The sequence below is a fragment of the Eumetopias jubatus genome, unplaced genomic scaffold (assembly GCF_037043125.1).
Source record: "Eumetopias jubatus isolate StellerSeaLion01/CBP00866 unplaced genomic scaffold, mEumJub1_p1.0 scaffold_1, whole genome shotgun sequence".
Taxonomy (NCBI): Eukaryota; Metazoa; Chordata; class Mammalia; order Carnivora; family Otariidae; genus Eumetopias; species Eumetopias jubatus.
In genome coordinates, this window is record NW_028274807.1 from 84429228 (window position 1) to 84444681 (window position 15454).

General features: G+C 34.4%; 1 protein-coding gene across 4 annotated transcripts in view; it reads right to left on the reverse strand.

The window, feature by feature from the left end:
- Positions 1 to 5367: 5367 nt before the first annotated feature.
- FXR1 (FMR1 autosomal homolog 1) overlaps positions 5368 to 15454 on the reverse strand; it is a 58518-nt gene continuing 48431 nt past the window's right edge. For 2 of the 4 annotated variants that reach the window (XM_028100962.2, XM_028100961.2), the window contains 4 exons: positions 13497 to 13700; positions 11509 to 11709; positions 7168 to 7259; positions 5368 to 6416 (listed from right to left, as the gene is read on the reverse strand). In XM_028100962.2, coding sequence (XP_027956763.1) covers positions 6246 to 6416; positions 7168 to 7259; positions 11509 to 11709; positions 13497 to 13700 — 668 coding nt within the window. In that variant the 3' untranslated portion in view covers positions 5368 to 6245. Of the gene's footprint in view, positions 6417 to 7167; positions 7260 to 10729; positions 10811 to 11508; positions 11710 to 13496; positions 13701 to 15454 lie in introns of all 4 variants that reach the window. The other 2 variants (XM_028100965.2, XM_028100963.2) reach the window with 2 other exon arrangements.

Genomic DNA, 15454 nt, shown 5'->3' on the forward strand with positions numbered 1-15454 from the left:
AATGCTCAAGTCTGAGAGCTGTCATTACACCTTTAGCGTGGGGCCTTTTTATCAGTAGATACTCAGACTTTTTTCTTCTTCAAGGGGAAGAAGGTATGCACACAACACTGAGAGATAGGAGATGCAGGTTTCAAGTCAAACTTGGGCAATAATGGCCAGACAACTTTGAGTACACTACGTGGTTAGGCCTCTGCCTCCCCATCTGTTAATGGCCAACTTAAAAAAGAAAAAAAAAAGTTAATGGTTCCTCCATATTTTGTGGGTAGGGAAACAAAAACAGCAAATTATTTCAGAGGTTACACAGCTAATGAAACTGTAATAAGCAAGCCCTGGGGGTCTTCTCCAATTTACTCTGTTCATTTGTACATGGTTCTATTAGTCCTGAATAATTAAGGTAGGTTATGAGGAATTCCTATCCACAGCCTTAATGTTAGATCTGGCATACCAGAGATTTAAGTTTCCCTACTTTGTCCCTTCCATTTTGCCTTCACTGCCTCTGGGTTGACATTCCTATGAGTCCTGTGCTGCTTTGTAAAAACTGCTTTGCTGGTGATAAAAGTGGGCTATAATGAACGGTCCTGGAAGTTAAATCTTTTCCCACTCTTAGAATTTTAGGAAAATTCTCTTGCCTTCAACTATTTTCCAAATGATGGGAATACCTATGGAAGCATTAAAAAAAAAACCCTAGTTACACAAATCAGTATCCCACAACACCCAAACCATTCAAGAAATGATTGAAAACTTGTATGAAAACAGGTGGAATACTCATATATTCTAATTCCAAAGCCTGATTATAAGGTTTTCTCTGCTAACCTTAGTTTATAACAAAAACAAAAAGGGTAAAAAGCAGCCAGAAAACCACTAATTGGAAAATATCAGGTTAACATCTTAACGTAAGAGTAAAACCTTAAGCATTTTGAACTGTGCCACACTAAAAAGCTATATTCAGCATATTGAAAATGTATGCCCTACCTCAAAACCTTGCATCAGAATTCTTTAAAAAATTCACTCAGGCAGAATGCTTCATTTAGAGTTGACAAGTCAGGTTTTAAGTTTCCACACTTCTGGCTAGAATACAGAATTGTTTCAATGGGAGAAAAGTAGGATAGAAAAAAATTTAAATTTGAGGTAAAGTACAAAAACACTATTTAATGCTAGAGTGGGTTTGGGTTTTAAAAAGAATCCTGAACTGAGAGTAACCTTGAGTACCAGGAAACTTAAATGACCTAAGCTCTTTTTGATTTTGGCACTATTGTTCAGGGTACAATGTGTCTGCTTATAGCTAACTGTTGCCTTAGCAACAGGCTATAGGAAGAGCTTCTATCCAGGGGCGTCTGGGTGGCTCAGTCAGTTAGGCATCCGACTCTTGGTTTCAGCTCAGGTCATGATCTCACAGGTTTGTGGGATCAAGCCCCATGCTCAGCAGGGAGTCTGCTTGAAGATTCTCTCCCACTCTTTCTCTCTGATAAATAAATCTTTAAAAAAAGAGCTTCTACCCAGTGTTACAATTATTCCTGACCCAATGACAAGGTCCATAGTCCAGTGTTAAAGTATAATCTGGAATATGTTAGTGCTTGCTGTTACTTTAGTACAGTTAGAATTAATGTAATTTCAAACATAGTGTTTACATTCTTTACAACCAAGTAAACGGCAGGTTGAAAAATGAAACTCAATCAGGTTGAGGCATAAGCTCCAGGCAACAAGACAAATTAAATTGGTCTATCTACAAAACTATGAGAAATTCTTTGTAATACTCTTTAAAAAAAAAAAAAAAAAAGAGTAGCTTTTGACAGTCCAAGAGGTACAAAGTATTTGGAAAATACTCCTGTAATTTCACCCCCAAGAAAAACATACCAATCACTGAAACACAAATTTAAGAAGCTATTCACTAGTTAGTATACTTAATAGTGGGGCTTTAAGACTGAGAATGTCAGTGAAAAATAATCTTGCCCTTGCTTTTTTATGTCTTTAGATTGCATACAGCATAGCTGGAAAACATCTGCATTAGGTATATACAAACTCCCAATTCTGTACACCTATACCTACAATTTTCAAATTATCAAAGGAAGAAAGAGGCAAGCCAAATGGACTTGTAGAAATCCTCTTACAAAGATTATAGCCTGCATTACAGCCTATACCTTATTTGAGCACTTGAAGTAGTAATACAGAAGGTACAGAGGATTCTGAATCTAAAGCAATCCACCTATAAATAATAAACCCTTCTTACAAAATTAATATATTTCCTTATAGAATGTACATCCATCGAGAAATAAGGGATTTTCTGAATGATTAGGCTCTTGCTTGGATTTCTAAAGTAAGTGATCATACTTAAAAATGTATTTAGGTTGAGCCACAGGAAACTAACTCCCACTTTCCTGCGTCAAAATGGTGAACTAGTGGCAATTTCGTATGGCTCAACATAACTGACCTATTCTCAACGAACAGTTGAGTGCAACTTCAAATTACTACCACTTGCCAAAGTTTAACTATTACAGACTGATTGTTGCTTTACTGCAGATCCTGAAATAAAACCCAAATGTCAAAGGTTTTAACTACTATCCATTCAAGAACACTTACTAATAACTAAAAATTTTAAGAAGGAGTCACCAAATTCACTATACCAGATATCCTTCTAAGAGGTATCAGGGATCCAAACCATAACAGCAAAGATAGGAAACAGTGAGGCTTCTCATCAAACATCCTTTTGCCTTTTGAAATTTTGTCAAACACACAGATCCAATTCAAATTCAAGTTCCTTAAGGCCTTCTAGAAAAATCCAAGTGTGAAGTTTCCTTTACCTTCATTCCAATAACCACCATCCGATGTAGGACTTACTGCATTATAGCTAGTTTTCCATTCATCTGTTCTTATATTGTAGACATTGCCTATGAGAAAACTAGGTTGGTTTTAACCTCAAAAAAGTGCAAATCTGTGTGAAGACAAAAGGTACAATTTCCCAAGCTAACTGCAACATTCAGTTTATATGCCAACTCTGCAGAGACCTTTCTCAAGTTACATGCTTGACTCAGAAAACAGCTACAAAAACACCTGTGACTCAGCATAAGGTGATGGATCCCAGATACAAAAGAATGGCTGACATAGAGACCTGGAATACAATAAAATACTAGCTATTTTGCCTCTTCCTCACTAGCTTAGTGTTATCTATTCTTAGGTTACTTTACTTGCCTACATACACCTGTACTTTTGCAAAATCATTTAAGTGATCTCCCTCAGCCTGGTTCTAAGGAATGCCTGTGAGGTTTTTCATGAACTCACCACCAGTTTGATGTGCTGCTTCTCAACTCCACATTAAAATACACAATTTATAATTTTACCAACAGTGACTGAGCTATCAACAAACTCATTTACACCATTTTGCAAAAGTTTTAGACCCACTGAAGGCTTTAAAAAGGTGATGCCAGGGGCACCTGGCTGGGCTCAGTCGGTAGAGCATGTGACTCACTCTCAGGACTGAGAGTCACACACTGGGTATAGACATTACTTAAAAACAAAATCTATGAAAAATAAGTTGATGCCAAACAAGAATACTAGGCTTCCCAAAGTTTCAGGAAAAGGTGTTTGGCCCCATGTAATCTTAATAAGCTTCCGTGATTTCACCTAAGTATACTGAAACAATGTGAGGGCTGCACAAGACCTTTATTTAATAATTTTTGCTTAAGTGTCTTTTAGCATGTCCTAACTTACCAGTAAGTTTTCCCATAGCAACACCTTATCTAACTGGTGTAGAAGTAGCCAAAAAAGATGCACCCCTCTCAAGATAATTTGGAAGGCTACCTGAATCAAATGGTTACTACCTTCAGGAGTAGCCCTTTCCACTTCTAAATCAGTATTTACCCCAAGAAAAGCCTATTATGGGGGTATCTGGGTGCTGTCAGTCAACCATCTGACTCAATTTCTGGTCAAGGCATGACCTCAAGGTTATGAGATCAAACCATCAGGCTCTATACTGGCCGTGTGAAGCCTGCTTAAAGATTCTCTCTTCCATTCTCTCTGCTCCTCCCTCCCCCCTCTCTCGCTCTCTCTTCTTAAGAAGGAAAAAAAAAAAGCAAGATTATGGTTCTACACTACACAAGGCATTAGGTTTAGTCGTTTGTAAATAATGAAATCTTGATACTTATTTCGTAGAATACGGTTTTTCTACTAAACTGCTTGTACTATGCCCATTTTCTAAGATGGTTTTGTTACTTTCTCAATGAAACAATCTTAATGGAAGGATCTTAATGAATCTATTCTATATGAAAGAAAATGAAAAATCACTTTATTTATACCATATTTACCAATTTGGGAATTAATGAAAATTCTCATACCTTGTAATTAATCTGTAACCCTGATACTGAAGAGAACAAAGAAAAAAAAGCCAACAGTTTTACTTCTAACCTTTCATGGTTAAAAAAGATGTTTGTGGGTTAAGTTTTTAAAAATCAGGATATGAAATTGATACTGTTACTCAAAATGCAAGGATTGCCCTATTTGTACCACATCTTATAAATTCTCTTACTAGGGTTTTAGGAAAAAGCATTTAATACCATCACATCTTAACTGTAGTGATAATAAATTTGAGGTCTGTGGTTATATGGACACTGACCTGGCAAATATTACATTTTAGCAGTACCTTCAGTTGTCTTTCAGTCATTATAAATTAACTAAAATCACTTAACAGTTTTATGCACATAACAAATTAAGACAGTTTATGCACATAAAAAAACACTTCAAACACCAAATGACAGAAATGGCTCTTTCTTGCTCAGTGGTCTATGTGTTTCTATGGGGGGAGGACCCTCCAGTAAATCCACATTTGATATGACCTCACATATATCTGCATAATTACTTCATTGCTGTTACTCTGAACACACTTTATGCAGTCTTTATCTTCCTAAAGTTAAGCCACGTGGCTAAAATACATACAAAAAATACAATCATTAATATGACAACCTTCAAAATTATTTCCTTGAGAATCAAAAACTAAGTTAATGGTCTATTTCTTATTTAAAAATTGCTCACCATGCTTCTTTATAAAAATAATTTTTAATAAATTATCAAAGGCCAAAGCAAAATTCTGGATTTTACCCCACTGCCTTCCAAAAGTTGCCTTTGATAAGATAATAAAGATTTTACTAGTATCAAAGGTATGATCAATTCCCTAAGCCAATCTATTCTAATAGACTAAATTTTAAGTGCTAAGGTTTCAGAGGATATATTACAAAATGATCAACCAATTAATATTTTAATACTATTTATAAGTATAAATGCTTTTTAAAAAGCAATCAGGTTAACTATTCTAGGCCTATTACTAGCTCCAACTACTTTGCTACAATTGGTATAAAAAGTAGAAAGTTAATCAGCAAATGGAAGATCAAAGTTTATTTACTACCTGCATACAAAAACATATTGCACATCAAACAACCAAAATCCAAAAAAAAAAAAAAAAAAAAGGAAAAGAAAAAAGGAAAGATACTCTACTGAAGACTAACACGTACTTTTATACAGAATAAACCTCCTGGAAATTGATCTTTTCAGTAGTTCAGGTTATGTCTGAAATGGACATGACTAATTCAGCTTAGTGTTTTAACTAAAGCTATGTTTGATTTTTAAATACTGTACACTTTAATAAATAAACCAAACAAAGCCTCAATGTAGAACAGTCACTGCCAATATCACCCAGTGTCCCTGCAGATGAGAGTTTAACAAATGTATTCCAGTGGTCTGCAGATTTTCCTCTACATACAGCATTTAAAAAACACATTAAAACAGACCAGTTTCCAGACTAAACTAATGGAGAAATTACAATTCAGTGCAAAATATTTTAGACTGCATTTCATTCTAGTTTTCCTCAGGTGAAGAAGTGGTTGCATATTATTAAAAATGTAACAAAAGCAGCTAATGCTTTCATAAAGAATATTACGTTAGGGATCCCACCCCACCCACTTCCCCCCATCTCTGCCATATTTTGAAAACAAAATAACATTTCCTATAGCCAGCAACTTTTTTAATGTTACATATACTATTCTCAAGGCACATCTGATGATATATTTTATAACACAGTAGGTGTCAAAGTATGTTTAACATATGATTTCTTCAGGATCCCTCCCCTTTCTGAATTCCAAATGGAGGAACTGAAAGTGCGATGTAAAGACTGGCGATCCATATTCTATCTTTGGCAAGCTTGTACAAGCACTATTGTAAAATGTAATGTAAAAGAACTGTAAACTAGGAACTTCTTCAGTTTATGAAACACCATTCAGGACTGCTGCTTCTTGAGTGTTTTCTTCTTTTAAGGTATTAATCTTTTCTTCTCCTGGAGTACGCTGTAGCTTAGAAATTTCATCGCCAGAAGCACTAGTTGGGCCATTTATTGCCTTTTCTGAAGGACCATGCTCTTCAATCACATCTTTTGCCTGCCAAAGGGAGACAACTTTTTCAACTTCTTTATAAATGAAATCTACAGCTGAGGAGGAAAACAGCTATATAAACATTAGCTAATAAATCATTTTAGTTTCATAACCACATTGGATCAAAGGATTAAAATGTTCTTAAGTTTTCAAAGCATATACCAATGTACTCCACCTCTACTGTCTTTCAACTCTATCTCTAGTACCTAGCAGTGCTAAATCACAGAAGAATCTGTTCTTGTTTACTGGAAACTTGAACCTAATTTTAACCACTGGAAAGCTCACCATGTAAAGATATAAAGTTACCCTAAGCAAATAAACACCTATTTTACTCACCTTTTTTTTTTTGAAACTCATTTACATTAAAGCATTTAAAGAATTGAAACTTAAAAAAGGTCTACATCCATCACTGAGAAGAGGTATATAGCCTATTGCTCCCCAAATTAAGCCAACAGACTTTATGCCCAACATCTCTGGGTAGACTGAATTTTACAAATGCTATTTGGAATTCTAAATGAAAAGTATTCCAGGCTCAAGCATGCATATCTTCAGTTACCTGGGACCAAGAACAAAATCAAGAGTAATCTTTAAAATATTATTTGTCTAGTTGGGGAAACAAGTGATCGATCATACAGTAAGTCAAGAAGTAAAAATAAAGCTGAACCATACCAAAACAAAAAAACCAAAACAGAACCAAAAAAAAAAAAAAACCCAAAAAAACAAAAACAACAAAACCTACAGGTTAAATTCTCCTTACCATTTCTTTCTTGTTTTTAGCCAAAGTTTCCCTTGGGAGGTTTCTTTGTCTGCTCTGAGACTCAGCTCTAGAAATATAATCTGCAACTGTGACTGTTGAAGATGAGAAAAAAATTACAGGTGTTGAAAAAATATTTCTAAAGTTTATTTATGGATAAAGAGTAATTTTACTTTTAAAATAAACTGACGGTGGGTAACCCAATTCCAAAATTTTAAGCTGGGTACCACCTCCAACCAAAGACAAAAGTCGAAAAATGTGCCTGTGATTTAGTGCTGACAATAGAAAATTCCAAGCTGGAGATCCAAGGAAGCCTAGATTTAAGTCTGCTTTCACAGGAATCCAGCCATTGCTTCTGACTCTACAGTTGTGGGATAAAGCTTGATACAGAAATCCACAACCAAGAATAAGAAATACAGCATTCTAAGCCCAGTGTTTGCAATTCTCAGTGGGGAAAAAAAAGGAGGGAATATTTGGTGCAAATCATGGTGTACTACATATACTTCAATTTGAAAATTTCATCAGATATCAAAGATTTACCAAATTGTTAGGGTTTTTTGTTTTTTTTTTTAAAGCGCAACTAAGATACCCAACTGTGGTATTTTATGGTTCCTTTTTCATGTTTCACACTAGAAACCATTCTGAGTGATTTAAAATAAAAAACTACAAGCCAACTAAAGATGGCAGAACAGCACCCTAAAAATGTGGACAATGATCCTGGTGGGAAAAGGGCCACCATTAATTCAGTAACCTCCTCTTCCCCGCTTTGACAATCTTTCAAGGGACTGATTGAAGTGTATGTGTGTTTGCAAGAAAGTGGATGGCAATAGTGACCTAAGAATAAGACTAAAGCAAGCTAACACCCTTCTGCCAACCCAAGTGCAACATCTCTGTTCTACTCTGGCCTCACTTTACACCTCAATCCTTTCTCTTTAGAACTTACAGCTTAGAATTTTCTGATTTGGAGAAATATCAAAATAACTGCTCTCTTTCAAAGAATTATTTTCTATCAGAAACTGGGCAGGAAAATCTCTGACTATATGAAATATAGTGTATTTTAACTTACGGGATAAAAGCAAGTTAATGTAAAGAATGAAAACTCAAGTAAATTTTAAATTATTTATTTAAAAGTCACTAGGGGAGAAATGGTCCATCAGGTTCAAATTATACGAAAATAAATCATTTTGATAAAGAAGCTGGATAGTATTTACAATTCATTTTTTGTGACCATGAATTAACATAATACTTTTTTAAGATCCAAGAATTTTCTGAAACTACTAAATGAATCTTAAATCTCAAAGAAACCACTTAATTCAGAATACAAATCATTTATAAGAAACAGCACTAAATAAAGATGTTTCCTGTCTAAAACTGCCTCTTTTCTTCCAAACTGTAAGAAACTCGGTGTGCTCATTTCAGAGCTTTCAAAAAATCATTTTAATCCACTGTTAACAAAACTGAGAAGAGGAATACTGTCAAATCCATTTATGTCTACATATATGGTGGCAAAACATTCTAGAAATGATTCCAGTTTGGGAAGCACCTAAATGAATTCATTCTGTTTCCATAGTTCAGCCCTCAGTGACACATGGAAGAACTCAGCAACTTGGAAACCATGCTGCTGCACAAACATACTGCTAAATTTGAGTATGTGACAATTCTTAGAACCCTTCATCCACTATGTACACTCATAGAATAATACTTTGATACGGGTATCAACTAAATTAAGAGGCACTTAGCTGGAAAGGTAAAAACTTATCAGTGCCCCTCCCCCACAAAGGGAGGTACAACCAAAAACAAACTTAGGTGACTCAAAGCCTATTTACAGCCAGTCCTTATAATACTAGCCATTTAAAAGGACATTAAAGATTAATAAACATGATAGCTAGAAGAAAAATAAGCGATTTGTGCAGCATAATTTGGAATATAGAACTTCCTCCTAAGGGGCCCAAGTAAATCAACTGGACACAAGTGTACAAGCACTTAGCAGAATAAGGAATATTCACTGCTTAATTCACACTAAAATCAAAAAATTTTGAGCAAATGAGAATGAAATGATTGTGTATGTAAGGGAATATTGATATTTTTAGATGAAGCCACTTTTCTAGAAGTACTGACAGGGGCAAGGAGAAAATGATGTGCCTGTTCCATCGATGCTATCTTAGGGGGCTTTTAAACGTTTTTAGGGGAAGGCAGAATAGGGAAGACAAGGATTTCTAAACAGAAAAAGCAATTCCAAAGAACTGAGTAAAACTGGAATAAATGCAAGTATGGAACAATCATCAAATTATTGGACACCCCAACTTACTCAAGTTTCACTTCTCTGCCTCTTCTTTAACACCACTGTGTTTTTTATGTCCACTGACTTGGTAATAAACCACCATCTATCTAGTTAACAAATTGTGTTGTTATTTACCCTATGTTAAGCGCACAAGGATAGTCTGAATTTTCTTATTTACAAAGTATGGCAGAAATTGTATTCACTGCCATGCCAACTTTAAACAACATGACCTCTTGATCTAAAGAATATTTCTGACACTACAGTGAGAGAGGGAAGAGAAGGGAAAACAGTAAAACACTTTCTGGAAACTTTCTATTTTTGACAGTATTTAATTCCTTTTAAACTTAACAACTATCTTTAAAACATGAACTTTTCTTCAAGAATGGGAACTAACACCTTTAACCAGTTTTCCCAAATGTCTCTACACAACCACTAAACTTAATTAAAGATACTTGAATTTACATTCTTTATTTGGGGAAAACACATCCAAGAATTTGCTTTGGAAAGAATGCAGAAATTGATTAGTTTAAAAGGGGTTTATTTTTGGTGCACACAATTTCTTCACTGTGAATATACACGTGATTTTCTGTATACAGGAAATGGAATTATGTTCAAAATAATATAGACACAGCAAACAAGTTTGAAGTCACTAAAAATTATGACTACTTAAATTAACATTCTAAAACTAATAAATAAGTACTATTAATTTGAATAGTTAGTAGGTGTAAGGGAAAAGGCAACACACCACAATAAACAAACAAAACATAACATGCATTCCTCTTATTAGAAAAAAGACACCTTCAAGTATTTTTCTCAATTATACTTCTTTTTTAACTGTGGGTATTAAAATTCCCACAAAAATGAGGTGCTGAATTCAGATATAATAAGCAGCACCATGCAAAAGTTGCCCAGTTTTGCCAATCAACCTCATTCACAATCTACAACGTAGTCCCTGGGATGGCAGGCCTAAACTCAAGTATGAAGAATCTGCCAAGTGGACAAAATAATGGTCTTCTCAACAGTATTTCCATGTAAAAAAAAAAAAATTAAGACACAACATTAGTTCAATTAGACAGGTTACTGAACATTTACGGAGTGAAGAAAGAATGCATTTTCTTAAGAGTAGTAGTCTTATTAGTTGAGTAAACAATTTATGCAATGCACATCTTGAATGTATATGCACACATGTGTACATGTAGTAAGTATAATATATTTAGAAAGCAGACACATGACATTTTTTTCATGCTTGTGACCTGGTGGTGTCAACAGGTCCACTCAAGTTACCTGGCTGTCTATCTTCTGCCTGACCCCTGAAACGACGCCTGCGGCTACGATTGCGTCGCTGGGGTTTTTTTTCACTATCATCTGTAATTGCAAAGTTTACCATGAACTATTCTGACAAACAAAAGCAAAACAAAAAAAAAACTTCTTTCCTTCAAAGATTTAAGAATGGGGAAAGACTTTTTAATTAAACAGGGAGGATAAAACAATACACATTACTGACAGGAAAATAATTTTGTAAACATTTCAAATAGATTAAAAATGGAATTATCACCTGGAAATTAAGAGGGTTTTAAACTCTTAACTGAACAAACTCAACAATTACCATCATTCAGGAATAAAGTCTTCCTTTCCAATACAATTTAGTTTTTGGGTTTTTTGTTTTTAAGCAAAGTTAACATTTTAGCCCTTTGGAAGTTAATACCTACTCAATATACATACCTTCACTACTGTCATTTATAATAAATTTTAAAGAGGCAAGCTGAAAGCCCAATTTTAGTTTAGGAACAAAAAGAGTATTAAGTGGCTTGCAGTTTGAATATCTGTATTGATTTAACGGCATCAAAGGGCACTTTAATAAACCCTTCTGATTTCAAATAATTTAGCTGTACAAATCTGAGAACTAGACACTTCAGACACAAAGCTATCTTGTTTGAAGTAAACACTAAGGAAAATTCAATATGGGAATTGCATTACGTTTGGGGTTGGTTTTTTTTTTTTTTTTTTGAAAAAAGCGTCATACATTATACAATAATGTATCTTTTCCCTAAGTGCTTACATACCTAGCCCATTTTCATTAACTGAAGCTGTATCAGATTCAGTCATCCCATCCATCAGAACAGCATCTTCATCAGTCCTTCGTCTACGAGACCGCCTACGACGGTTAGTACTGTGATGAGATTCGCTGGCATCAGTGTCTGCAGTCTGATCAGATTCTGTATTATCAAGTAAGCTGTATGGATTGCTGTCTGGATCTTTGAGCACTATATGCATGTCAGAGGCAAGAAATATTCGTTTAAGAGAGCTGCAGTCATTAGTAATGTTTTGATCTATAGAACTTTATCTATTAATGATAAAGAAACTTCAATTCTCCCCCTATATTCTGTATTCAAATAAATGTTTTCTGTATCACTATTTTCCCTGGAAAATAACAAATATGAAGAACTTCAAATGGCAATGAAAAATTAAAGAAGATGAGCAAATACCCTCACAGCTTCCTACCACTTCTTGGACTTGTTTTGAAAATGTATTAGAAAATAGTATATTATGACATGCTATTTTTGACATTCACATTCTCGGCTAATCCTGCCCAGAGGCTAGAGAAATGAAAATGAAGAGAAATATTCAATTCTGCCACCTTTATGGAGTTCAAGGTGTCAGCTGCTGCTATGGGCTAATGTTAATGGACTATTCCCAAATAATTCTCAACACCTGCACTCCATGGCATAATAGAAATATTACTGAACTGAAGCAATCAAAACAAGTCTACACAAAAAAGTAAACTAAAAAAAAAAAGGTTCAAATTCTAACTGGTTATAGGAAAAGAGAGAAATGAATGTTGACTACTACTCCCATCTCCAGAAACAAAGAGTGAAGGCGGGGTAAGGTGGGGTGAGGGTGGGAAAGGGAAAGTTTTAAAGTATAATTCGTAAGAAAAAAAAATACCCATCTTACCTATGTGCATTTATTGCCTCCACCAATCAAATTATAGAAGAAATTCACCTAATCACGATTTTTCCTAAGTTTCCTTTGGTAACAGCTAGCAAGCTAGCATCTTTGCAAAAGACACTAAGTTTATCCATTAATCATAAGCACTAGGTAAAGTACATTTATTGTGCAATTCATACTACAATTCTATAAACCTTGGTAATAGCAATGTAATGTAGTAGAATATAAAAAGTATTTCCCTAAACACTTAAACACCTATAAACTAAACTTAGGGCTCAAAGAATATCACTGAAACTAGAGTACTTTTAAAAGCCCCTAAAATTTTGTGATTTGTTCCAGTTTTTTGTAGTTTGTAAGCAAATCTGATATACATTTCATTATATATGTTTTCAACATTTAAAATACTTATAAACTTTTATAACATTAGGAGTGGTTTTCTTAAAGTGGTATACAACAAAAATACGTAAAGGTTATATGTCATATAATCTAGTCCATATAATGCTGACAATTCTTCCCCCCTAGCCCATTATGCTAAGCAAAAACATTCTCGCAACTCCTACAAAAAGACGTGAGTAAAAAGTTGCTTATGCACCTCATTTCTGTCTAAACAGCCTTCTTTACAGCTCAGCTCAATTCCTCAAACAGTAAAAAAAAATTTAATTTCACGATTTTTCTGTTCCTAAAATAGTACATAGTGCAGCAAAAACTCTTCTGTTAATTTTCAATATTAAGTATGTAAAGTTACTTAGATCTCTCTGTGCATCAGAATTTTCTGGGTCTGTCTGGCAAACAAATATAAAGCCCAAATTTCCTAGGGGAAAAAAACATTCTAATTACATAAGCCTCCAAAAACTGGAGAGAGAAAACTTTGACCATCAAAACAAGAGAATCAGCCAACCAAAATTTCTCTGACCTGAATATTCTAGCTAAACCTTCACTGAGAAACACCCTAAAGGGTTTCTCTTTATCTTGCCATATGCTCCACTACTTGCCTCAGTGAGAAGACACTTCCCAAAATGGGTGGCCTTGGGAAATGAATTAACTTGTATAAAGTTATACTGTTTACAAAGTAAGGATGCTGACATAGTACATAAAAGACTACCAGAACTGATGGAGGATTTGCCACCACGCGGTCCACCACGACCTCGACCCCCTGAAACACTTCTCCCTCTTCCTCCTGGGCGTCTCCTGCTGTCACGCTGATGTCGGCTCTCCCGATCATCTTCTCCTGCCAATGACCAATCACTCAGCTCGTCTTTACGCTCAGATTCTGTTTCAGAGGGGTTAGACAGCTCAGAGTTTGTACCTTGGGAAAGAGGACATAAACCAATTAGATTCTTATTTTTTTTTTAAAGGGGAAAAAAAAGGAGTGAAATTTTTCAAAATTACTTCCTACAGATCATTATTTTAATAACCCTAATTGGCTGATTCAAAGAAAGCTAAATAAAAATTAAAATGAGTTTGAAATGTACTAAGAAAGAATCACATGTTAATATTAGACTAGTAATACAGGATCTACTAATGGGAAATTAAAAATTGGTTTGGATGTGCAGAAATAGAGCCAAGAGATTATAGAAAACACACAAAACATTACATATAATATGCAAATGCAGTTAGTATGGGGAAATAATAAAAAAAATTTGCCCATTTTTGTTTTAGAAGCAAATTAGTGTAATAAAAATAACTGCTATCCAATATTGAAAACCAAATCATATTTAGAAAAAGGAGTTTAATTGTATAGTGTACTCTACCATTATTTCATTGATTTTTGGAAGCACATTTTTTCCACACTTTTAACATCTCTGAAATCACAATGCTTCCTATAATTGATGGTCTCTTATAAACTGGGAGTGTATTTTTAGTGGCTGTACATAAAATAATGTTTTATGTGCAATAGTGGCTTAAATACACTACGTGAAATTACAGAACAAATTTTAAGAATGCTAAGACAACTTTAACAAGAGAAAAATTCATTATGACTCTAAAGGTTGACAGACCATTTCTAAGGTTTCAATGACCTATTTTAATACTGACTTTTTAAAAATTTAAACACTGCAAATATTCTATAAAAGCTTGCAATATCATTACTATTGTATCACAAAGTGCAAGATTTAGACGATTCAATCACTACAATACTCTCACTTTTATTCTTTAATTCTTGGAATGCCACTTCCACCTCTCCTTTTCATATGTCCAAATCTATCTCCTTCAGAGCCCAGTTCAATTTCTAGTTTCAGACCAATTTAACTGAAAATAGACCTCTCCTCTCCTTTTATTACCTGAAAAGCAAAGTGTGTCTATCATGCAATGTTGTCATATGTTTTTTTCCATTTTTTCCCCTTTGGATTTACATCCCACTTGGTCTATATTTAAATGGTAGAGCTCTTTCTTCTACCTCTACATGCCCCAGACACCTAACAATTTGCCTAACAATTCTCTCTTGATAAATGAATCTGTTGAATGATTTTGAAGTTCGTTTGCTTAGCTCCCAAATAAAAGTGATTCCATGATAAACTACAAGTTCCCTACATTTAAATTCCAGTCATTTGATGATGAAAGTAAAACATCGTAACTCCTCAGATGTACAAAAGTACAAGTATTAAGGTACCCAGAATAAAACTGAAATGAAGGAGTCTAACAACTTCCTTTCTCCTCCAATTCCTTTTTTTCCACATGACCTTAAATATGGATGTAACCACTCAATTACATAAAACTGGATTAATACACTGAACTATTATTTTAGAAAAAACAGGAAGTTTCTAGTATTCACACTTAAGTTTTATTAAGATTGAGAGTCTCGCAAAAGAGAATGCATCTCCCATTTATTTCTCCAAATGACAAAAAATTTACTAGCTCATGTCATGGTTTGTTAGAATAATGGCAATTTATCATTTCATGAGTCATGAAAACATCTTTTGGAATATGTAAGAATTTCTGAATTTACTGACAAGCCTATACACTGCCTGAAAACACTAACAAAATTTGAAGATAAATGAGTATCTCATTTTTAAATTTTTCACAAGAGTCCCTACTGAATTTCCTCCAGAAATACATTGTAGT